Here is a 26617-nt window from a genome sequence, read left to right as displayed (position 1 = left end):
TCTGTGGGCCGGTCGGGGTGGTGGTCTTCGCTATAAAAAGCTCGGTCAAAAAGGAGAGTCGAAGGAATGCTCACGCGAATAAGCCTGAGAATATATGTGTCTGAGCGATGATTGGATTTTGCCATTTTGGAGCTTTTGATGAACGTGTTACGTCGTTTTCCAAAAGCATGTAATTATACAGAGAGAACATGAGAAATTAGAGCTAGCCAAATACGCCATCGGAATATACGAATATGGCATCGATCTTGGAAATCATACTTCGCGAGTACTACGTACTACGTGTTTTGCATGTTTTACTGCACAATGTCTCATTTGCAAACTTTTGTCATATTTGTGTAATGAACTTCGAATTTCAAAAATCAGAGTCAATGAATTAACTTACGTAACAAAGGGATCGTATAATATATATTGATCATGATATCAATACCATATATGAATATATAAGAGATATTTACATATAATATAATACCATTAATTAACAAGCTCGATCATATTATAAAGATTTATGGCGCGCATGAACATGTTTATTTTGTTAACAGGACTAATTTCTACGACCAGACTTAATGTTCGGTCAGCTTGCACAATTTATTGTGTGCCCCGGCCGATAATGACAAAATAAAATAAAATAAACTAAAAAGAAATTGTTTTCATATTTTTTTAGCCCATTTGATGTGGAACCTCTGGTCTCTTTTTTCTTTCTTTCCAATCGTCTTGTCCAGTCTTAGCCCACATTTACAGCAACTTCCAGCCTCAACCCAGAAAATCCAGTACCTAGCTTAATAGGGGCGTTCATCGGGTTTCGATCCCGGAATCCGAATATATCCAGATTAAAATGTGGGTTTCAAATTCGGGCCGGAATCGGGATGGATCCAGATTTTTGAAATCAGAAATCCGGGTCCCGAGTTGTATCCGGATTTTTTTCCTGGGCTTTTTTCTTTCAATTTTCCCAACAACCAAACATATTCATTACACTTTGAGTATGGATGAGTACATATAGAGAGTGAAAAGGATGAAGTAAACAACTTTAGACTTTTTTCCTTCAACTTTCCCAACAACCAAACAGATTCTTCATTAAACTCTGAGCATGGATGAGTACATACAGAGAGTAAAAAGGACGAAGTAAACAAAGTTGGGCTTTTTCCCTTCAACTTTCCTAACAACCAAACATATTTATTAAAATAGAGAATCAATGAATCCATAAACAAGTCAATACCCAATACAGATTAAAAAAAAAAAGTTTCTAAACATTCCAAAAACCACACGGCCACCAGCAAACAGATGGTTAAAGCATCTATTCACCACCGCACAACCCATCTCAATAGTAAATAGTTCACACATCACACACCCAATGACCTTGTACTCATGCACAGAAACATAGTTACAAGGGGGAGAGAGAGAGAGAGAGAGAGAGAGAGAGAGAGAGAGAGAGAGAGAGAGAGAGAGAGAGAGAGAGAGAGAGAGAGAGAAAACTGGAACAACGACCTAGAGGTAAAGGTCGACGGCGAAGGAGATGCGGCGACGGGGTCACGATGGCGACGGCTAGGGTTTCTGCTTCTCCCGCAGCGCAAGAGAGAGAGAGAGAGAGAGAGAGAGAGAGAGAGAGGTGAGTGGGGGGGAGGGTTTACTGGAACAACGACCTAGGGGCAAAGGTTGACGGCGACGGAGATGTGACGACGGGGTCACGATGGCGGCGGCTAGGGTTTATGCTTCTCCCGCAGCGCAACGAGAGAGAGAGCGAGAAACTAGAGAGAGAGAGAGAGAGAGAGAGAGAGAGAGAGAGAGAGAAGTGAGTCAGGGGAGATTCACGATCAATGATATTTTTTTTTTAAGACCCGGGACCCTAACCCGTACCCGGACCGTGTTGGTCCGGGTTTCATATCATTTTTTATCCGGGCCGAAATTCTTTATTTGGATTTTGGACTGGATCAGAAAAAAATCTGGCCTGGATGAATAGTACTACTTAGCTATATATCAGATGGACTTATGATAGAGGAAAGTTGAGATGAGTACTCTGAAATAAACAAACCCAGTTCACGCGTCCATAAGGCATGCAGCTAGTAAAGTTATACTTGATTTCGTAGTACAGTACTGACATTAACCATTAGGGCGTAATTGCTAGGCCTAAGCCTAAGGAATGACGTGTATATCTACTTTCGTCTAATATTTTCATTTTCAATTTTACCCCTGCTTTTATTCCCAAATTTCGATTTTGCCACTGAGATTATTCCTATTTTGCCCCTGATTTCTCCCGCGCGCGAGGCCCTCCTCCCCTCTCCCCCGTCCGTTTCTTCATCTCCTGCAGTGCGCCGCCGCACGCCGTCGTGCTCGACACCGCCGCTCTCATTCTCTTCCCCTCTGACTAGCGTCCATTCCCTTCCAATCTCAGCTGCTCTCGTGCCGCCATTGACCTCCACGAGTGAATCCAAGCCGCGGCCCGTCCAATTCTTCGTCGCCTCCAGTGTGCTGCCGCACGCCGACGTGGCTAACACCGCCCCACCCATTCTCTTCCCCTCTGTCCGGCGTTCCTCCCCTTCCAATATCAGCCCCTATCGTGCCGTCGTTGACCGCCACGAGCGAATCCAAGCCGCGGCTCGTCCGATTCTTCGTCGCCTCCAGTGCGTCGCCGCACGCCGGCGTGGCTAACACCGCCCCACCCATTCTCTTCCCCTCCGTCCGGCGTTCCTCCCGTTCCAATATCAACCCCTATCGTGCCGCCATTGACTGCCACCAGCGAATCCAAGCCGCGGCTTCCATTTTTTTTTTTTTAAGAGCTGCTGTGTCTTTTATTGTGTTTTATTTCCTTTAATTTTGAATTATGTAAATATTGAATTCAATTGTTCCATTTCAATATATATCTAATTTTTTCCTTATTAATGATTTTTGTTTAATGATTTATTAAAAAATAAACTTAAATATTTTTTTTTATTTCTGTATAAACTGAATAGTTTATTAATTAACTTGAAATTAATTACATTATTTGAGGTAGATCTATAGTTTTTAATGTATTATAGTTTATTTAATTTTTTTTAAAGGAAAATGATAGGATTACTACTCTCCTACTACTCCTCTACTACTCTTTTATATTTGATTTTTTTTAAAATTTTTTATTTTACTTAATGATTAAAGAAGTGATTATTAATAAAATTATATATTTTTTTAATTTTTTCAATTAAAGATGTTAAAAAAATACTTCAAAGAAAATGATAAAATAATAAAAAAACTTGAAATTAACTATAAGTAGTAATTGGGTAGTAATAGTGTAGTAACCCTATCATTACCTTTTTTAAAATGTAAAGGATGAGACTTTATAAAATATATGATTAAATTATTTAATACTTACCACTGTAGTTTTGAATTTTAAAACTGACACATTATATATTTATTTTGAAAATAACAAATATACAACATACGCATCCAACTATAATTATTAAGAGTAATAATAGTAGGTTGGTTAGTATAATTACAAATTTTCATAAGAAAATAAATTATAACTTCTTAATAATTTAAAAATATAATATGTCATTATTATTATTTTATTTAGCCAAGTGTGAAAATGTTAAATAAGTTAATGTTTTTCATTGTTATTATTTCTTATAGTGTTTCTGTTTTAATAATATTAAAAAGAGTTATGAAAACTTTTGAAATAAATTAAGATGATGTGATTTGCATTCTTAAATTAAGAACTAAACTCCCTTTAAACTAATGCAATAATTTAACATTATTTGTAGTGTTAAGTAATATGGTCTAGAATATGTTAATATATATTAGAACATTTTTAATTTTTTCCTTCTCTGAAAATTTATATAATGTTAGAGAGAATTAGATGAGATGAAATTTTATAAAAAATAATTGAAAGAGAGAAAGAGTTAAATAAAAAATATTATAAAATTAAAATATTATAAGACACTTAGATTATAATTTTATAATATTATTTTTGTTTTGAAATTTAAAAAGATAAATTATATTTTATTTGAAATTTGAAATTTTGAGAAAGTTGTAATGATTATTTTAAAAGTTTTGTATTTCAGTTATGTTTAAAAATGAGATGGGATATGATATGAAAATTTTGGAATAAAATCTATTTTCAAATAGACTTTTATTTGAAAATAAGTAAAGAATGAACAGTGTTCTTATCAATCTATTTTATGTTTTATGTTTTATGTTTTTTTATTTTTTTTCTCATCAAATCCGGTTCTCTTATGTTTTTGCTCTTTTGCCGATTAGGTGAGTTTGGATACTAAGGTTTTTTTTTTTTTTAGGTTAGATCCTAATTGAGATGAGATTAGTTAAAATGAAAATTAAAAGTTAAATAAAATATTGTTAAAATATTATTTTTTAATATTATAGAAACATTAGCCTTTTAAACAAGAGATTTTGGTAAGTTTAACCAAACAATATTTTATTTTTAGTAAAAGAAATAATCTTAATTTGCTTATGGATGTTACATTTCATTTAAATGTATTCAATTCTTGAATTTGCTGCCTAATAAGATCTAAGATTCTTATTATATGTTATTTTATCTGAAACTCGTAAAAATATTATTGGATATAATCATTGATATTTGGGTTTATAATATGAGATAAAAAAGAAAATGATTTAGTAAAGAATCCTTACGCATATGTTGCTTGTGATAATATGATGATTTACTTTACATGATGATTTTATCTGAAGTTAGTCATATTTTATTATCTATTATATATCTCGCAGCATTTAATAGTAAACAACTGGGCATACGTGCAGCGCAGCACGTTGCTCTAACTAGTATATATATATCTACTTATATATAAAGTGCGAATAGCTGGGGAACAATATTTTCTTCTAAATTTTTTTTTCTCGATTTTACCCCTGCATTTATATTTACTATCCTTTTCTATCCTTCATTTCTGTTTTCTGCTGATTTTTTTTTTACAATTTTAACCTTCTTTCTGCCGACTATTATCTTTATTGGCATATTTACAGATTTACCCTTACTTTTGTTAAGTTCTTCGCATAACCGACTTACTTTTTAGTCTTTTAATTTGTTATGCTTATCCTGTAGTGCGAATAACTGGAAAACAGTATTTTCGTCTAAATTTTTTTCCCAATTTTACCCCTGCATTTATATTTACTTTCTTTTTTTTTTTTTTACAATTTTAACCTTCTTTCTGCCGACTATTATCTTTATTGGCATATTTACATATTTACCCTTAATTTTGTCAAGTTCTTCACATAACCGACTTACTTTTTAGTCTTTTAATTTGTTATGCTTATCCTGTTGTTTTATCTATTTACCCACCGTATTTATATACAATTTTTGGTCTTCGTGAACCTAGAGTTCTATCTATTTACCAAAATCTGAAAACTTTGTTGTCTGCTTGTCACGGTTTGCATCATCGTCTGGTATGATTTGTTATTTTCCTTCTTCTGAGTAAAATTTTTTTATTGCTTATTATATTACATAATTTGCTCACAAGAACAATCGGAAAAAAATTGCCAAAACTAAGCTCACCGGTGTTATTTCTTCTTCTACCTTCGATTTCTATCTCAGTTATTGTCTCTATTATTGTGTTACATAAGAGGTTAACTGGTAACATTTTCAAAAATTAATATACAAACACCAATAATAAGAAAAAATCAAGTTTCAAATCTACATAAAACAAAAAAAAAAAAAGTAACAAAAAAAAAACATCTACATGTTACAAATAAACTCTCAGATCTGTGAGGTGGAAAAAAAAATTGCAAAAATCGAAAATGCATATCTAACCAAAGGAAGAGAAAAAACCTCAAGCAACAATTAAATAAAAATTAAACAGAAACAAGAAATAAGTATCAACCGAGAAGCCAAAAAATAAAAAAAAACTTACAGATCTCAACATGCTCTCTTACATATTAGACGCAACAAAGTAGAAATTTTTTCTACATATCTGAAAAATAGAATCTCGGATTTGCAAAGTTTGAAGGAAATATGCAAAGAAAAAAAATACACACAAATTTGTGTTTTGTTGTTGAGAAGAACATGAAAGAAGAGAAGTGCAGCCGGGGTAACGAAGAAATGAGAAGGACGAAGAAAGAAAGAGGGAGAGGGAGAGGGAGAGGGATAAAGTAAAGAAAAATCTGGAAGTTGTGTGACTTGTGTAGCGATATATTTATAGGGCCTTTTGACTTAGGGTTTTTTCCTTTTGGCCCTTGAAACTTTAACACCAACTTGCTAATAAATTATATTAAAGTTATTAGAAAATATAAATTTGTAAAATAATCCATTGGAATATTATACGACTTTTATTTCCAATCTTACAAATTTTATTTGAATTATATAGTTATTTTTGTTTACATAATATGACGGTTGTTCATAGAATTTGAATAAAAAAATATTAAGAGATGATATTCTAATATGTTAGTGTAGCTTTATTAACAAACAATATTCTAATAAATTAATGAATATTAAATAATATTCTTAAAATAATAAAATCATTTAAATAAATTAATTTTTTAAAACTATATTATTTTCAAAACTCTAAAATATAAAAAGATTTACTTAAAAATTAGTGTATGTTTAATAACACTACAAATATCTCATTTACATGGACCTAGCTACCAGCACATAATTTATTAAATTTTTTTACTTAGTATAAGAATTGTACATGGAACCTAATAACACATGAAAATATAGTTTATTGATAATTTAAATCAATTCATATATCTATTACAAAGTAAATAATATGTTCCAATTTATTGTATTTATTATTATCCCTAATATGTTAATATAGTTAAACTGAATAAATATAATTATATTTTTATTATATTATATTTTTTTTAAAATATATCTGTTGATTATATCTTTATTTCAGTTGTGCCCATCGCGATCGTTGGAATCCTACATTTTCACTTGCCTTTTATTAGTCCCTGCTTTTTGGTATGTCCTGATCCCTTTTAATATAAAAAAAGTCTGGTGTTTATGTTTTATAATAATTATTTTACTTATTTACATTATTGTTGACAATATCTTTTAGCATATTTATCCTAAATTCTAGCTGCAAATATTGAACTACCTACCTAGCTAGCTAGGAAGTACGTACTAAAAAGCCTTGCACGAAATCATAACTAATACTTAGGCCATATATGGAAAGTGAGATGAGTACTTTTCATTTTATTTCAAAATTTTTTATAAGATTTTTTAGATATATTAGTTAAATATAAAATATTTTTTAATTTAAAATCTATAATTTTATCATGTAATCATTACAAATTTTTAAATTTTTAAACAAAATATAAAAAATAATACAATATTTTCAAATTTTCAAATAAAAAATAATATTCAAACAAATTTTTAACTTTTATAATATTTGTATTTAATTTTTTCTATTTCATTTTTTAAAACTCAATAAAATATCTTAATTCAAATTATTTCACTACTATTTATAAACAATTTCATTACTATTTAAAAAATTATTATCTCATCTCATTACCCAAACATAGATACTTAATAAATTGAAAGTGCAGAGCATAAAACCGATCAATTAAGCATCTTTGCGTTAACTTTTTCAAGAAAAATGATGTATAAATTTATGGTTTTGGTCCAAACTAGCCACTGAAGTCTGGGGGAGTATATGCATGCATGTTTACCGTTGTAAGTGCAGTATTATATGATCATAGAAGTCTGGGGGAGTATATGCATGCATGTTTACCGTTGTAAGTGCAGTATTATATGATCATAGGCTGCTTTGATTAGTGACTTTAGTAATAAATAACTAAAGGTCAACGTAGACTTAAAACACATTCTTTAGGTACACGCGTCCAGTACTTAGTACCATTGTTTCCAAACTTTGGTGGCAAAATTCCAAAAGCTTGATAAACAGTAGCTCATTAGTACAAAGATTATAACAAAAACCAAAAAAAATAAAGTAGCATTTCCAATATTTTTCATTTTTGTAGTTCTTTTACAGCCTCTTATTTGTTTTTATTTTATTTTTCTTATATGTTTTATTAAAAATAGTAATGATAATAAATTTCATTTAATGCATTGTTTTTTTCCTTCCAAATTTTTTTCCTATAAATGCTAAATTTATTAATTTAATTGGTTATTATTATTAAAATATTTTTTCTAATGTATTTTTTCTTTTTTATAGATTTGCTGCTTTTGCTCTTACTTTACTGTTCGTCAATCCGGTTGTTATCAATTTCCTCTATTTGCACTGTTCTTTTGTTTGTCCTCTACTTTCTGATATGTTCTCTTTTATCTTATCTGAAAAAATATTTTTTAATTTTTTTATATTTATATAAATGCACTTGTCGTCAAGATAAATTGTTGATAATATATGTTTGTTGTCTGAATATTTGTTTTCGTCATGATATTGATTTCTTTTAATAGATTTGTTCTATGAGAAATGCTAGGGAGCTTGTTTTGAGCTCTTGGTTGATCTTCCCGGTTGCATTTTTTATTTTATTTTTTATTTTTTTTGACTTAGTGATTAAGAAAATATTGTTTAATAATATTGTGAATTTTTTTCTTTTTCTTAAAAAGTATTTAAAAGTGTTAAAAAAAATAATATAAAAAAAAAAGCAAAAAATCTTTAAAATTTTTTTTTCCACAACATTATTTTAACACTTTTAAATATTTTTAAAAAAAGAAAAAAATTCACAATATTATTAAACAATATTTTCTTTATCACTAAGTAAAAAAAAACTACAAAAAAAAAGAGTCCAAAACGGACTCCCTAGCATTTTTCTTGTTCTATTCTAAGATTTACTATTTCATTTCGTTCACTTAATATCATTTGTATGAAATTCTTTCGAATTAATTATTTTCTTCTTTTGATTTTAATATAAATGCTTATAATATTTGTTATGCATATTTGTTGTCATATATACATACATATCTAGCCACATCTTTAATATGTTTTCAAATCTTTTTTAGATTACGCTCTGAAATCGACAAAGAATTTATAATCTTCCATAACTTTATGCCGACTGGTAAGATGAAATTATTAAATGTAAAATATATTTAAACATTATTAACACCAATTCTATTCAATTTTATCTAACTTGTTCTATGAATAAACTTTGAAGAGCGTGAAAAACATCCGGCAACAAAAAGTTGGTATAGTGCGCAATCAAATGAGAAAAAAGAAGAGATTCGTCGAAAAAAAAGAGAGAGATATGTTGAGTTGAAAAAACTTCCAAATAATAAAATGCGAAGGCAAACACAAGCTCAGTCTGCTCTCTCTTTTTGTTCAAACAACAATGAAGCTATTTGTATAAGAGAAATTGGATCATTTTCGAATATCAATTCTTCTGAAACTAACGTCCATAATGATACCTCTCCTTCAATGTTGAGCAATCAGGTTTATTCATAACTATTTCTTGTGAAAAAATATTTTCTTCTTTTTTTTCTCATTCTATTAAATAAATATTAAAAAAAAATTCTTCCATAGGTTAATTATCTTAATGAAGAAGAATTCAATTCTGAAAGCACGTTAAATTTCAATTCGGGTAATGTATAAATTAACACTTTCTTTCATTAATTCCTATGTTAATATTTAATACTTTATCATCAATTAATTTATTATTTCTTTTTTCTTTTATATAGGAAAACGACAAGGCAAATCTCCTTATTTTAAACAAATATTACACACTACAATTCTTGAACCAGATTATTTACCATTAGTACCATCATGTAAACATTGTGGAGCAAACAAATTTTATCATGAACCAAACGGTTTTTGTTGTGGTGATGGAACTATATCATTAGCTTTTAGTCAAATTCCTGATCAATTTTATCAATTATTTACTTCTGACTCAAGTGAATCTGAAAATTTTCGTACATATGTGCGTACATACAATAATAAATTCGCCTTCACATCATTTGGAGTCAAGTTCGATATAAATTTGTGTAGAAGAAACAAAGGAATTTACACATTTAGAGTTCAAGGACAGATCTATCATTACATTAATGATTTAATTCCCGAGGATGGATGTCCTTCATATTTGCAGCTATACTTTTATGATACTGAACACGAATTAGAAAATTGTGTTAATGATGCTGAAAGATTAGATCATTCTATTATTAGTCAACTTATGGCTATAGTCAGGGTTAATCCATATAGTCGTTTCTTCTGAAGTTTGAGTAACATTCCAAATCTCGAAAATCATATAATTCACATAATGCCCCATCAGTATCACAAGTTGCAGCTATTTGGACTGAATCTGACAATTATACAGAAGAAACAAGTCGAAACATTATTGTTTTTAGTCATACAGGTGGAAATCATATTGTTCAATATTATTTTCGTTGTTATGATCCACTTCAATATCCATTATTATTTCCTATTGGTGATTCTGGTTGGCACGAAGGAATTGAAAAATTCAAAAAAGGAACAATATCATTAAACAATCAAACATCAACACTAACTAATCTCCAACAATTAAATAATGCAGAAGAAGTACTTCGAACTGAAGAAGAAGGTAGTAATACTTTAACTCTTCTAACTTCTTTATCTTAAACTTTCATATCTTTATATTTATAAATTTTTTCCCATAATTTTTGTAGTTTTGAAGAAGGAGAGGAAACAACCAACAGTTTCATGTCGTGAATATTATTGTTTCAAATTACAAATTAGACAACACAACAAATCAATTCTATTATTATCTGGTCGTTTATTACAACAATTTGTTGTTGACATGTACATTAAAATTGAAACATCAAGACTAAATTATTTTCGTTCAAAACAACAAGAAATTAGATCAGATGTATATCAAGGTATTGTCGATAGTATTTCAATTGGAGAAACTAACGCCTCTAAAATTGGAAGACGTATTATCTTACCTTCATCTTTTATTGGAGGCCCAAGAGATATGCGCAAGAGATATATGGAAGCAATGGCCTTAGTTCAACGTTTTGGCAAACCTGACATTTTCTTAACTATGACATGTAATCCAAGTTGGAAAGAAATTTTAGATGAATTAAAGCCACATGAAGAAATTCAAAATCGTCCTGATTTAATCGCGCGAATCTTTAGAGCAAAATTAGAAGATTTAAAAAACGAGTTATTTAAGCGAGAAATTTTCGATAAAGTTGCAGCATAAGTTTACACAATTGAACATCAGAAAAGGGGCTTACCATATGTTCATTTCTTAATAATACTACAAAAAGATTGGCGAATTTATGCCCCTAAATCTTTCGATAAAATTGTTTCAGCAGAAATACCTGATAAAACAAAAAACTTACATTTATATAAAACTGTTGTTAAACATATGATGCATGGTCCTTGTGGAATATTAAATCCAACTAATATATGTATGAAGAAAAATGGAACTTGCAAAAATCAATATCCCAAAGAATTTACATCTAAAACAACTGTTGGAATTGATTGTTTTCCACTATATAAACGTTCTAATGATGGAGTAATTGTGAAAGTTAGAGGACAAAATTTAGATAACCGTTGGGTTGTACCATATAATCCATACCTTCTTTCAAAATTTAATTGTCATATAAATGTTAAAATTTGTTCTAAAATCAAAGCTGTTAAATATTTGTATAAATATATTTACAAAGGACATGATCGTATTGCTTTCAATTTAATTAACGATGAAAATAATCAACAAATTGATGAAATTGAACAATTTCAATCAGGTAGATGGATTATTCCACCTGAAGCTATGTGGAGAATATATGGTTTTACACTTAATGAAATGTATCCATCAGTTTATAATTTACAGCTTCATCTTGAAGATCAACATTTAGTAGCTTTCCATGCACAAGTAAACTTAAACAATATTTTAAATTCAGATTTTTCAAGAAAATCAATGTTAACTGAATTTTTTTTAACAAATCAAATTTATCAAAACCCACGCAATTTATTATATAGAGAATTTCCTAAAAAATTCGTTTGGAATCAACAATATAGAATTTGGACTCCAAGAAAAAAAAGAAATGTTATAGGTCGAATTGTTACTGCAAATCCAATTGAAGGTGAAAGATATTACTTACGAATATTATTGAATCACATTAAAGGACCAAAATCATTTGAAGATTTAAAAACAATTAATGGCATTGTTGTACCAACATTTCGTGAAGCAGCTGATTTACATGGTTTATTGAACAAAGATAGTAGTTTAGAAGAATGTTTAGAAGAAGCTTGTTTATACCAAATGCCAAACAGCTTAAGAAGTCTTTTTGCAACAATTTTGGTGTATTGTAATCCTACAAATCAAAGAAAACTTTGGGAACGATTTGAAAATGAAATGTCTGCAGATTTTCATTTAACAAATACAACAGTAACAAATATTAAAAAAATGGTATTACAAAACATCTCTTTTACACTTGAATCAATGGGAAAAAATATAAATATGTATCATTTTGCTCCCATTGATATATTCTCTGATGATGAAGAATTTACACATCAAGAAATTGATGATGAATTAACTGTTACAATTTCAGAAGAAGATCTCCTTGCATCAAACCATCTAAATTTTGAACAAAAACACGCATATAATTTGATTCTCGAAACTTTACTTCTCAACAAATCTGCTGCATTCTTCATTGATGGTCCTGCTGGCACTGGAAAAACATTTCTATATAAAGCACTTCTTGCTGAAATTAGATCGAAACATATAATAGCACTTGCAACTGCATCATCTGGTGTTGCTGCATCAATTTTACCTGGAGGCCGAACAGAACATTCACGATTTAAGATTCCATTAAATATAGAAAAAAATAGTACATGTAATGTTAGCAAACAAGGAAATCTTGCTAAATTATTACGTCTTGCAAAATTAATTATATGGGATGAAGCACCTATGTCTGGAAAACATTCTATAGAGGCAGTAGATAAAATGTTGCGAGATATAAATGATACAGACCTTCTTTTCGGTGGAAAAGTTATTGTTTTTGGTGGAGATTTTCGTCAAGTATGACCTGTAATTCGTAAAAGCACAAGAGAAGAACAAATTGATGCAAGCTTAGCTTGTTCTTATTTATGGTCGTCTTTAATCAAAATTAAATTAACAGAAAATATGAGAGCTAGATTAGATCCTGAATTTTCCCGTTATTTGATTGAAGTTGGTAATGGTAGTGAACCAATTACTATTAATGAAATAATCAAAATTCCAATAGAAATGCTTATTCCTTACAATAATGATATTGAATTTTTGAATTATTTATTAGAAGCTATTTTTGGAAATATATCGAATTATTCAAATAATTTAGTTGAAATGACAAATCGAGCTATATTAACACCAAAAAATCAATCAGTTGACGAAATAAATGCCATAGTCATTGAAAAATTCCCTGGTGACATGGTGCGATATTATAGTTTTGATGAAACAATTGATACATCTGAACAAGGTATTATGGAAGATTTCTTAAATACTTTAACACCAAATGGATTTCCATCACATGAATTATTGCTTAAAAAGAATTGTCCAATCATGTAACTTAGAAATATAAATAATTCAGAAGGTTTATGCAATGGCACACGATTGATCTGTTGCAATTTTAATCGTAATGTCATTGATGCAGAAATTTCAGTTGGTCATCATAAAGGAAAAAGAGTTTTTATAACTAGAATTCCGTTCTTGCCAGATGCAAATGAGAATAATGGTTTTCCATTTAAACGAACGCAATTTTCCATCAGATTAAGTTTTGCAATGACAATAAATAAATCACAATGACAAACATTAAATTCTGTTGGAATATATTTACCTGAACCAGTATTTTCTCATGGACAATTATATGTGGCATTATCAAGAGCTAAAACTGCTAATTCAGTAAAGATTCTTATAAGGCCAACAACAATTGATAATTATGATAAAAATTATACAAAAAATATTGTGTATAAAGATTTTTTAAAATTAACAAACTCATTATGATGCTATATAAATAGTTGGATTTAATATTTTCTTTATTCTACTCAATTAATTTTCTTAAAATGTTGTTATTATTTATATGTTCTATTGCTTTTTTTAATTATATTATAGAGTTTGTAATACATATAATAATATTTCTCTGTCTTCTAATTTGTAAATACAGCAAACATACGGACTGTTTATGCATCAATCAAAGATATCACTCCAGTTACCAAAAATTGGAAAATAAAGATGCTCGTTGCAGAAAAATCACCAAAACGAATAGCGCAAAACTCACCAACAAAATATCAAAACCTCACATTGATAGATCCTCAGGTATCAATAATTTTGTATTTGTTATATTTTATACATTTTATTCTATAAATATTTTTTATATTATATTTATTATATTGTATTTCCTATTGATACATAAATATTTAATTATTTAAATTTAAATGATTAGTTCTTTCGTTATTTTCTTGCAGGGAAATCGATTGCAGGCAGTAATATTTGATAGAGATATTGATCTACGCGATGATACACTGCATGTTTTTCAATCTTATTATATAGGCAATGCATATGTGAAAGCAATAGATCCAAGACACAAGATAGAAGCGCATCAATATCAATGGATAATCAATTCGAGGACAATTATTGAAAATCTTGAAGATGATGAACCAGCACTAAAAGCTCCAGAATATAATATCATCTCTTTCAATGAGCTTGACGCTTATAAGGATACTGATTCTGAAATAGGTAATTATTACATTGATAACTATTATATATATATATAGTTTTATTTTCTTATGAACTAACAACAAATATTTTGATGAAATAGATATTTTAGCTGTTGCAATCCAAATGATGCCACCAAGAGAAGTCAACACTATCCATGGAAAGACAACAGTTCAAGATATACAAGTTATTTATGAAAGGTTTAAACACCCCCCAATTACATTTATAGCATTTTTTATTTAATACGTTATAATATTTTTATTATTACAAATTTAATTTTATTTATAACTTGTATAGCCTGAAGCCTTTGCGTTTAACAATGTGGGCTCGATTTGTTCATGACGAGTGTCAACAAATTTCAAACATTATTGCAGCAAAACCAATAATCCTTGGAACGCGAATTAAAGTTGGTTCTTATAATGATATTTCTCATTGAAAATAATATTCTTCTTGATTATTTATCATATATTTATATATTTGCTAACACATATTTATAATGTAGGTCTTTCTCTATCATCAAAACCAACAAGTGTTTTCATCATCGATCCTCTTTCAGCACCTGCGGTTTCATTACGTACATGGTAAATCCTTCATTATAATATAATATCATATACCTTTAGCATATATTATCGTTTTTTTTTACCACTTATGTCATTTTAATTATTAATCTAATTTTTTAGGGCAACACAAAATGATGGATTGCTAGAAGAAATCATTGCCAAGAATTTAGACACATCAAGAGGATCAACTTCAACCAGTGCCATGCAGACGATAACAAAAATTTCTGAGATTACTGAAGTTATTGAGTCCACAGAACCAATGGCGGTATAACTTTCATTTTTAAAACTAAATTATTTCTTTCTATTTAAATTCATTTTACTACTACTTTCATATTATACATTTATTTCTCTATTTTTAATACAGAAACCAACATTCACAGTTAAAAGAAAATTTTTATTACTCGACTTACGTCAGTCGTTCTGCTATATGTCCTGTGCAAATTGTAATAAAGTAACTGGATATGATTATAATGAAAAATTCTTGTGCTACAATTGCAAAGAAATGAGCATTGCACAACCACGGTAAGCATTTTATTTCATCATTTTAAATAATCATTTTTTACATGATAAATATAACATAATAATTATCAAAATTATGCAATAATAATATTTTTATTAATTATAGTTGTCGAGTCTATCTGGAAATAGAGGACGATACTGGATGCATATCAGTTGTTGTCTTTGGATTGATGGCAGAAGAAATACTGAATTCTACAGCTGTTGATCTCTTTGAACACACAGGCGAGGTAAAATATATGTTTATAAATTTATTCAAAAAAATTTATTGCATTATGTTTTATATTTTTTTCATTATTATAGGAGCATCTATCGTATTTAGCAAATATTGCAAGTACAGTTTCAGAAAAAGAATGGATTATACACTTGCGCGCAGAAATGAATCAATATGGACAATTACGCTAAAATAAACTCAACGTGCTCTCCGCCGAATCTATAAATCAGGCTACATCATAAACACTCTAAATCTTTTTTTGTTAAACTTATCACTATTGTAATTATATGTTTAAATAGAACGCTGACTTGTATGTAAATTTTATGTTTCTTTTTTTACTTTTAAGTTCATATAAATTTCTTACCGTTGTAATTATATACTTAAATAGAACGTTGACTTGTATGTAAAATTTATCAAAAAATCTACTCAACCTCCTACTATTGATACAACCTCCACACTCCACATTATTTTTAATTTTTATTATTTTTTTCTTTTATTAGATATTTATTATATAAATAATGAATAAAAAATTTAAAATAATTTAAAAAGAATAAACTCAAAAAAAAATTTTAAAAAATATTAAAAATTTAAAAAATTTAAAAAAGTGTGGAGTGTGGAGTGTGGTGGAGGTTGTGTAGCAATTAGCAAAGCTCAAAATTTATGTTTATTTATTTTTATTTCTATCATCTGGGCATACGTGCGCTGGGCATACGTGCAGCGCACGTTGCCTTTGCTAGTATATATATATATATATATATATATATATATATATATATATATATATGCATAGCAATTAGCTAGCATGGACCAAACAGACATAAAATCATTCTTGGGCCAGGCTTCAAACGTTTACAGGCCTAGGTAAACCGTACCATAATATTACTGATCTGCTTATAAAGACATTAGCGTAAAGTTAGAACCTTAATTACAAGGCTTATAAAAATCATTTTCACAAGTCACAAGCTGGTGGGTTATATATATGGACAGTTTACCTAAATCACGGCCAGAAACATAGAAAGTTGCTTTTCTTCATCTGATCACGATCTTATCCGTATCTCCAAGACTCATTAATTTAAAGGTTTTAACTAATTCCTTATAAATCACGGTCAAATTATATCATGATGTTATATTTTTTTTAATTTAATAAATAAAAAACCAGCAAAGGCAACATGCATGTCCAAAAACTTGCAACACTCCTTATAGGGACCCAAATCCCACGTAAAGTTTTCGACAGTCTATTAATATTGCTGCATGCATGCATGAATGCTTGATACATGGATACGTACGCATGCATACAACATGGAGCCAACTAATTAACAACTTTATTATACCTACTCGTGGTTGCAAATAACTCTCGTCCGCCCAGCTCATTCAAATTTTAAATGCAAGTCCTTCTCAGTACCACATTGATGTCTACGTCATCATTAACTCTCTCGGTAACTTGACGGATATTATATGAATAGCCTTTTCCGTGATCAACAGCCCAGGCCATAGTAGCCACAATCTTTCTACCTTTTTATCCACCCAAATCTATCTCCCTGCATAATTAAACAAGTTCGATCGTTTTCCTTCAAATTACTCGCTTTAATTTGTAACGCAGGGCTTGCAAACAAATAAACTCTAGCTCTGTAGCAAAACCTACCTAGGCAATCTAGCTCCACTTATTTGAGTCTTCGTTTTGTCTTTATGAGTTTTCCGTTTCAACCGATGCCAACGATCTCTCATAAAACTACTCAAATTACCAGCTGGTACTTCTTTGCTCTCAAAGTCCTGCCAACGGTATTTAATTAACCCAATACTCCAATCTACTACTGTCAGCCATGATCGGTCCGAGCAAGCTCGCCTCGTCTCTCACCGCAATGTTCGCGGTGTCTCTCTTAGCTATACTCGTTCAGCTATTCTGGGTGCTCCGGCGCAGGCGAAGACTCCGGAGACAGAGCATCGAGGTTGGCGGAAACTCATTCTACAGCTCCCCAAAAGAGCTCCTCCACATCTTCTGCTGGGAAAACCAGTCGCGCATCGAACCCAACGAAGCTCCTGCCCCCACTCCATCTCCCCAAATAACGACGGAGGCCGATGACGTTTTCAAGTGGCACGTACTGTACGGACAGTCGAGGATTTTGTTTACGATCAAGGAGGAGGCCGAGAGAGAAGGTCTGGACTCTGAGAACTGTTCGTCTTCGGAGAACGGAACGAGGACTAAGAGGGCCGTGTGCACGGAAGAGGTTGTTGGGGTACTTGCGAGGTCTTTGCCGGTCGTGGCTGTGAAGATTGACGTAGACGATGCGACGCCGTTCTCTACGCCTTGTGCTTCGCCACCTTACTACACTCCTTTGCCATCTCCTACTCGTGAGAAGTAATATGGGACCCGAAAGCTAGCTGACACGTTCGAGAGGAAGAGAAAGAGATCACGAAACAATCTGTTAAACGGCAGCAAGAAAAGCCAGATGATCAGCATGCTTTTTCCGGGAAATAACAAGTTGCCGTTTGTGGGCATAGATGTTAATTAGAATTTAGGTGTTGCCATGTGAACATGGTGGCCGTGAATATCTCCGGTCGGAGATCGATCATTTGCTGGCAGTTGAGCTTCTTTAGTATTTTTGTAAGATAGATCCATTTCCCAACAATCCATCCATAGCATTAGCGTTCAACCTTTTTCTCGATCGGTTTGTTTTGCTCATGCTTTTGGGAATTGTAGGTGAACATTATTACACTAATTGTGTAGTCAAAAAGCATAAATATTTAATATTAATAAATATTATAAGACGTAACTCTTCTTCCAATTGATCCAATTTTAAGAATGTTATAAATTGGATTATAATTTATAAGAAGTACTTGCCAGCTCAAAGTTAGTTGTGAAATTTAAATTAGAATTCGATAGACTAAACCCAACTTTTATTAAGATTAAAGTTTTAATTTTTTTAAACCTTGCATCATTACCAATATAATAAGAGAAAGAGTAATATTATATATAATTATAAAATATACAAATATTATACCGTCGTTTTAAAAAATAATAAGATTTATTATTAAAAAATTAAAAAAAAAAAAAAAAGTTTGACATAGTCAGTGTAAACGAATATAATGGGCCTTAAAGTACATTCGCCCATGAGATTGGGCCATAAATCAATGGAACACAAATGCGGGCCGGATAGAGTTCCATCTCAACGAGATTCGGGTAGAAAAGTAATTAGCTAGAAACAAATTTCCAATTATTTGGTGTTATATAAAAAGTTTAGATAAGAATAATAAATAATATTTTTTTATAACGCATAGTTTGGATATTGATATATTATGAGAATATTTTATTATTAATTTTGAATTATTTTTCATTATTATTTAATATTCTATTAAAAAAATATATACTTATAATTACTTCACAATTAATTTACAATTCATTTTAAATCAATTAATGTAATTGTAACACTTTATTAAAAGATAATTTTAATTTAAACTACCCTTTATTTTAAATAAAGTAGTAAACTAGTTGTAGACTAATTATAAATTTATCATTTTCCATTCTATTATTACTTTTTTTTATTATTATTATTCACAAAATATCAACCTAAGTTCAGTGCGTACGAATCTCACGAGACTTTTGAAAAAAAAAAAATCAATCATAAAAAACAGTTTTTTTTTTTCTTTCCAATATTTTCTTATTTTTATTTTACGAAGATTCGCAGAAAGTATATTTTTCCTAACTTCACCCAAATGTCTGTTCGCAATGTTGGCAGTGGGGTCTACTAGATGAGGGACGGATCTACTGTGGCGCTCTCCAAGTGACTTGACATCCTTTTTGTAATGGTTTTTATTTCCGGTAATGAATGTGAAGTGTCTAATGCTCCACCGTACAAGCTCGCGAGTGAAGCAAAAGCGTTAGGAAATTTAGAATAACAAAGGATATGGCCCATATAATGGGTGAGGTCATAGATTTTAATTCGTAGATAGACTTCTTTTCTTTATAAAAATAACAAATAACAAAACGATTTAATCTTAATTATTTATATTAAAGGAATATTTCTCTATTTTAAAAATTATAAAAAATATCTAAGCACTTTAAATGGAGATAAACATATTAAATATCCACAATAGTTAATACAGGCAATGCTAAATATTGTAAATATCTTTCTAAATCGTAAATAATTCGTTTATCTCTTTAGAAATAAAGCAATTAGCACGACATTTGAAAAAAAAAAAAAAACTCTAGAAAACTTATCATAATTATAAACAAAATATTTGGATAAGTGGTTTAAATAATTTGGAGGGAGTATAGGATGGGGCGTGTTTCTCTAGCTCTGCCTTCTTATTTAATTATAGTGCTCCTGCATGTGACATATAATATATCTATATATATATATATATATCACCAACTCCTTCGTGCCCAAATGAATTTTAGGTTTTTATTAACATTTTTTTATATAAATTGTAATATATAGGTTAATATATAGATAGCCGTCATGTTGATTTGTTATTACTTTTAGCTATTTATTATATTGTTAGTGTGGTTGGTATATGATAGCTAGCTAGCCATTTAATTCAAGGGTTAGATGTCATGAACACCTTTAGCAAATTCAACATGACCTAGCCTTCTGATCTGTCTCTTGTTTTCTTGGTTGCAAGTGGGTAATCGTTCATCTTTTTTAACAGAACCCATGGATTTAAAACATTTATGATCATGTCTATGAACAAAAAGTCCACTACGTACGCATCAAGGCACGACAATCAGCATCGAGACAATATGAAGAACCATTAATTTCGATCTTTACTTATATTATACATAAAAAGTAAACACCAAATTAAAAACGCATGAGAAGAAAAAACATCTTATGTAACGTATGCAAAATAATATCATATTAGTCGTACGTCTATATATAGCTCACCCACTAGCTAGGCAGAAGATCTAGAGCCTAACCATCGTCTATGGACTACGTACATGATATGTGACAGAAAATCAACATGAATTAAGAAATAATGAAAAGGAATCGAAGACTCGGGGAGGCAACTGATCAGAAATCAATGTCGCACTTGGTAGTCTGAAAGCCAACCGCTACTTTTCCATTAGAACTCAAAGGAACCTTCAAGTCGCACTTGATCTTGGGCCTCATCCGCCAAGACTTGACCTTACCCAACTTAAACCTAATCCGGAGATAGAGCTTAACATCAACGTCAAAAACCCCACCGCTCTTATCTGAATTAAGCTCGGAAAGCCCCTCTGCTCCCAGCAAAACAACTTGCTGCCCTTTAAACACCGGACTCAAAACGGTCGTATTCTTATGTCCTTGGTAAAATGGGGGAAGCGTCACCGTACTAAACCTCTGATCTTCGAAATAGGCCCTGGCTTCGATGCGATCGTAGTATATGCCGATCTTTTTGTTGGGGTTTCTAACGTTGATGTCGAGGGAAAGGTTGTAGTGGAGCGTGTTATTGTTGGTGGTGAAGTTGAACTGGGTAAGCGAGGCGTCGGTGACATGAAACTTGACCCTGTTGGGGCGGACGATGAGCCAGAAGATGAGGACCGCAAGGCCTACAACGATAGCGACGCTTACAATGAGCTTGAAAAGCAAACTGAAAAGGCACCCACAGCAGCCGCAACCACGGCTGCTTCCGTGGCGGTGATAGTATCTATTAGGAGGTGGAACTGCAGGGCCGTAGTATGCTCCGTTCAAGTGAGGTTGTTTCTCTGCCATGGCAACCAAGAAAATTAACGAAGGAGAAGAATCAAGATTGCTGAAGAAGACTTCGAGAATATGACATGGAAGGGTACTGGGTGGTTATGGTTTCATGTATGTATATAGAATTGTGTGAGGAGTTGGTGAGCCACACACGCTTCGAGCATACAATATGAAAAGGATTTACTGCAGCAAGCTGCGTGAGACCGTGTCAAACCTATCTCATTCATTAGAAATGTTACGAAAGTTTTTTTTGGATGTGAACAGAGAGAAGATCCCCAGAAAATCTCTACAATTGATACATAGTCCGAATTGTAAAATTTTCAGCCTCTCACATTTTGACACGTACAGATATGATGGAAAATTTTATTTGTTTATCTAAACATATATTTTCAGCAACATTGAAAAAAAAACGCGGATTAGACGGCGTGCAACTTCTTCTTTTTTGAAGGAAAATTCTTAATTAAATTGAGAAGTGGGTTCTAACAATCGATCCAATCAAGCTCAATTTTATTTATTTATTTTTTCATAGATTAACTTTCTTGCACATTTTATTTTTCTATCTATTTTTTTTTTTTTCAACCCTAAGTTTTCCTTTCGTCCATGGCATGCATAGTCTTGCACGTCTCTAGTGTATATTTTTTTTATCCACTCCGCGCATGTCTCTGACTTTACCTCCATGCACACGCACGACTCAACCTTTCATCTGCATGCACGTGTCCCTCGTCTATCATCTAGGGTTTTTTTCGAATCAACTCCATAAATACTGTTTTTCTCACCAGCAAAAGAAGTTGCTGCAGCCTAACTTGTTTTCCAGTGAATCACCTCGTTCACGTAAGTGCCTCATTCTTTCTTCCACTCAAAAGTCACCGTGTGATAGCCCCACTGCCCAGCCCGTTGGCAAACTGTGAACCCCACGTAGCCCCGCCGCTGCCTCTGCGTTACGACCCCTTTAGCGCTGTCCCTGCACCACCACCGTTGCATCCCTTCTCAGCCACCGTGGTACAACTCCTACTACCTAACCACCCTGCCTCCTCCAGGGTCAAACAAACATCGAGGATGCCCCTATTTTAGCCACCGAAAACATAGCAGCACAGCCCGGTACCCTTGTTGTTCAACGCCACCACACACGGTGCCAGCACCTCCATGTCGTTACCACCAGCACAGAGAACTCTGACAGTCACTCTTATCACGCTGCGTCCCTACTGGAAAGCTCACGCTGTTCTTTATTTTTCTCTTTTATTTCGGTCTCTCCCTCACTCTCTCACTGTATGCTTCTCTCGATCATCTCTCTCTCTCTATCATTTGCAACTGCCCAGGTGTCGCCCTCACCGCCGTTGACTTCAGCCAGTCCCTGCGTCGTCACACGTTTCCTTCTCGGTGAGCCCTGCCATGCAAAACTATTTTTTTTTCACGCAAGTTTTGTATGTTTTCAAAGACAAGAGGTCTAGCTATACCTTACCGAGCAAATTGGTTCATTAATTAAATGAAATTACAGTATTACCCTTCGAGTAAAATCTATGTAAATATGTTTTAAACTTTTAATATATATACTGGTAGACTCATTTTGTTTAGTTTTACAGAAAACTTTTAAGCATTTTAAAATGTTATTAGGTAAAGATTTATTTTAAGAGTAAACAATATTAGTGTAATATTATTTTTACACTTTATATATGATTTAGTCTATTTAAAAATAGTTATGGTTTATTTTAAAATATTTGGGATAATTATACTATATAGTATTAAAATTTATAATTTGTTTCCAATAATAAATAGGTTAGATTTTTAAATGTTTAAGTCAAAGTTATTAAATCAACATTGATGATTTTAGAAAGTGATGATTTATAATTTTAAGTTTTGAGGAATTATATAGGTTATTTTAGAAGTTTAGGTTTAAATATCAAAATACGTGAGTAATTAGATATTTATGAGAATTACGTGATTATTTTATAGGTGACGATTAATTATTGTTCGACATTTTGATGAAAATTCTGAAAAAACTAAGAAGTCCGGGTAAGCGGGGTTCTTATGTTAGATTTTGCATTAAAATAAAATGACTTGAGGTTGATTTTTTGGAAAATATACATATTTGGTTACGAAAATAAATTTGAACTACCTCAGTTATTTGTTCTGCATTACTCATGAGATTCTATTCAAGAAGAAAGTATTTTCTGTCATGACTGGTGTAGACATAAGTTTATTTTTGACATTCTGTTCCTGAACTTTGAAAAATAGAGCGAATATGAAATTTGTGCATAAATTATGTTGTGATATGATTTTGTTCTGTTCTGAAGATTTTGTTCAGTACTCTGTTTGGATAAGACGTGATTTCTGAAAACCTTTGGCATGACTCTCTGATTCTGAATTTGATTCTGTTTCTGCTCTGTTTAATTACGGTCATACCACGGGTGATAATAGTGGTATACGGCCCAACCACGGGTAATAATAGTGGATACGGCCCAACCAAGGATAATAATATTGGATACGACCCAACCAATGGTTATAATAGTGGATATGACCCAACCACGGGTAATAATAGTGGATACGGCCTAACCACTGGTAAGAATAGTGGATACGGCCCTGCCACGAGTTATAGTAGTGGTCTCTGTTTTGAGTGCACACCTTGGTAACAGAGTGATTTATGTTCTGCTTGACTATCCATAGATGCACAACTCTACCACGGGGGTTATACATGGCTTCTGTTCTGATATGATGTTCTGATGATGATGATGATCATTTATGTTATACCAAAGGATATTTTTGAATGAATTTATTTCCGAATCTTCACTCTGATATTTTGGTAACATGTTCTGTTTCCGCACTTTGAAAATGAAAATATTTTGTTCTACATTCTGATCTCTGTAAATGCTCATGTTTACATACTAGTATATGTCATCTGCTTATTGAGTTGTTGATAACTCACTCATTATCTCCAAATATTTTTCAGATAATTTTGATAGTTCAGCTGGAGAACAAGAGTAAGAAGTTTTAACAAAGTGTTATGATCGTAGAGGAATAAGTACCCGATGGTACAAGTGCTTATTTGAGAGTCGTAGTTAGAAAACTGATTTATTTTTAGTTATTTTGATTCAATGAGTTAAAGATATTTTCGAGTTTTGGAGAGTTATTAATTTATGTTATTGAGAATTTCTTGGTTGTCCCCATGAAGGAGCATATATATTTGGATTGTTTAAATAGATTAACATTTTTTGAAATTTTTTTAGATTTTATAATTGTGTTATTGAAGTTTGATAATAAGTATTAAGAGCTAACTCTCCGGACTTTCGAGAACGGGGCATTACATGGGTTCATGTTATACTTTCTCATTCAAAAAATGACTAACATGATATGTAAGTAATGAAAGTTTACCATAAATCGTATATGTTTGATCAACAGATATATGTATCCAACTAGATCTTGTGTAGTGATACCACGTGCAAGTATTAATTATATATCGTAATTACGTGTTATATGCATCAAAATCCATAAAAAAAAAATGCCTGTTTGAAAAATAAATCAATGCATTTTCCACAAAAGACGTCTCTAATGCATAATTAGCATTACAATCAAATGATATTTTAGGGCTCGTTTGGGTAGTATGATGAGATGGTATATTTTAGATGAGTTAAATAAAATATTATTATTATTTTAAAATTTAAAAAAAATTAAATTATTTATTATATTTTATGTAAAAATTTAAAAAAATTATAATAATAAGATAAAATAAAATCATCTCTATATCCAAATAGGATTTACTTTCTTTCACAAGGGATGTTTAGGAATCTGAGTCCTTATATCATAACCTTCAGTTAAAATAATAAATTAAATTAAATTAAGAAAAATAATCATGAAAAGTAGTTAATATCCTGCAACGTCTATTATTAATTAAATTAACCTGTACGTACGTATGTTCGGTTAACATTCATTGATTTTTTTCATCTTATATGCTTCAATTAAATTTGATAGTAAAACTAAAGGTACTTAACCTAATTGACATAATTTTCAACATTCAAAATTGAAGTGTGGAGTTCAAAATCCCACTCTCCAATTCAAAAAAAAAACTCGATAACAAATCTACGTGAATGATTTGTCATATATTTTTACGACCAGGTCTACAAAATTACAAATGATCAATTACCTCTGTTACATAACATAATTTAAATGGTTGTTTTAAGTAAACAAATTAGATAAATGGAACAATTAGTCATGTAAGAGTGATTACATGATCAATACCTGAATGAATATGCTTTGGGTCCGAATTCGGGATTCAAAATGTGTCCCGAATGTTTTTTTTTTTTACTGAATGATTAAAAAAATATTTTTTAATGATGTTGTAATTTTTTTATATTTTTAAAAAATATTTATAATAATTAAAAAAATACATAAAATAAAATAAAATAAAATAAAAAACTTACTCGAGATACATTTTGGGTCCCAAATTCGGGAGCCATAGCAGTTCCCATAGCTGAAACATTCCTTTCAGGGTCCCACGTTCTTCCCTCGTTTGTTTTCTTTGGTCTGAGTGCTACGTAGTACGTACCTCTGCTTGCAAAAATTATACAACTACGGGGAATAACGTCATAATTTATGGTCGGGCCTCCGTACACACGCTACACCTATTTACTTTTTGTATTTAAAATTTTTATTTTTGTATTATTATTTTTTAATATCCTTAATTATTAAAAAAAAAATTTAAGAATATACAACTTCACTAATAGTTATTTTCTTAATCATTAAATAATAAAAAAATAAATAAATAATAAATAAATAGTAAAAAATAATAAGCCTATCATTATCTTTCATATTTCCCTTTCGAATATATTTAATATTTTATTTTATTTCCTTTATTAGCCCGTGGGTATTTGGTAATTTCCTATTATATAATTTAAGAAATACGATGCTGATCAGGAATTTAAAAAAAAAAAAATGGCGCAGGATTAATATATTTTTCTCTTCTAGTTAATAACAAGTATTTTATGTTGCAAAATGATGACACTAAAGTAAAAGTAAATAAAAAATAATCAATCACATGACACTAATTTATATGGTTCGACAACATGTCTACGTCTATGGAGCTACAAAAGATTTTATTATGTTGAGGA

At 30.9% G+C, this 26617-nt stretch overlaps 3 protein-coding genes across 3 annotated transcripts; 2 read left to right on the top strand and 1 right to left on the bottom strand.

Annotated features, from left to right (window-relative positions):
• The first annotated feature begins 12324 nt into the window (after window positions 1–12324).
• On the top strand, window positions 12325–15387 carry LOC118348236 (ATP-dependent DNA helicase pif1-like). Its single transcript, XM_035689305.1, has 4 exons — window positions 12325–12885; window positions 14307–14577; window positions 14660–14756; window positions 15237–15387. The coding sequence occupies exons 1-4, from the start codon at window positions 12325–12327 to the stop codon at window positions 15385–15387; spliced, it is 1080 nt and encodes a 359-aa protein (XP_035545198.1).
• A 1963-nt stretch (window positions 15388–17350) lies between these two features.
• On the top strand, window positions 17351–18499 carry LOC109013557. The gene has a single exon (XM_018995704.2). It carries the CDS (start codon window positions 17667–17669, stop codon window positions 18204–18206), a length of 540 nt encoding a protein of 179 aa, XP_018851249.2. The 5' UTR covers window positions 17351–17666; the 3' UTR covers window positions 18207–18499.
• A 2081-nt stretch (window positions 18500–20580) lies between these two features.
• On the bottom strand, window positions 20581–21629 carry LOC109013538 (NDR1/HIN1-like protein 10). The gene has a single exon (XM_018995672.2). The coding sequence runs from the start codon at window positions 21531–21533 to the stop codon at window positions 20853–20855; it is 681 nt and encodes a 226-aa protein (XP_018851217.1). The 5' UTR covers window positions 21534–21629; the 3' UTR covers window positions 20581–20852.
• Between the last annotated feature and the right edge of the window lie 4988 nt (window positions 21630–26617).

Source organism: Juglans regia, chromosome 4 (assembly GCF_001411555.2).
Source record: "Juglans regia cultivar Chandler chromosome 4, Walnut 2.0, whole genome shotgun sequence".
Lineage (NCBI taxonomy): Eukaryota > Viridiplantae > Streptophyta > Magnoliopsida > Fagales > Juglandaceae > Juglans > Juglans regia.
Note: the sequence above shows the minus strand (reverse complement) of the source record. Positions and strands in the feature narration are given on the sequence as shown.

Bases quoted from the DNA above. Each gene is read 5' to 3' on its own strand.
- LOC118348236 (XM_035689305.1), top strand. From the start codon at position 12,325: ATGTATCATTTTGCTCCCATTGATATATTCTCTGATGATGAAGAATTT. The intron at 12,886-14,306 runs GTATGACCTGTA...ATTTTCTTGCAG, and splicing joins TTGGTGGAGATTTTCGTCAA to GGAAATCGATTGCAGGCAGT. The intron at 14,757-15,236 runs GTTTAAACACCC...CTAATTTTTTAG, and splicing joins ATACAAGTTATTTATGAAAG to GGCAACACAAAATGATGGAT.
- LOC109013557 (XM_018995704.2), top strand. From the start codon at position 17,667: ATGATCGGTCCGAGCAAGCTCGCCTCGTCTCTCACCGCAATGTTCGCG.
- LOC109013538 (XM_018995672.2), bottom strand. From the start codon at position 21,533: ATGGCAGAGAAACAACCTCACTTGAACGGAGCATACTACGGCCCTGCA.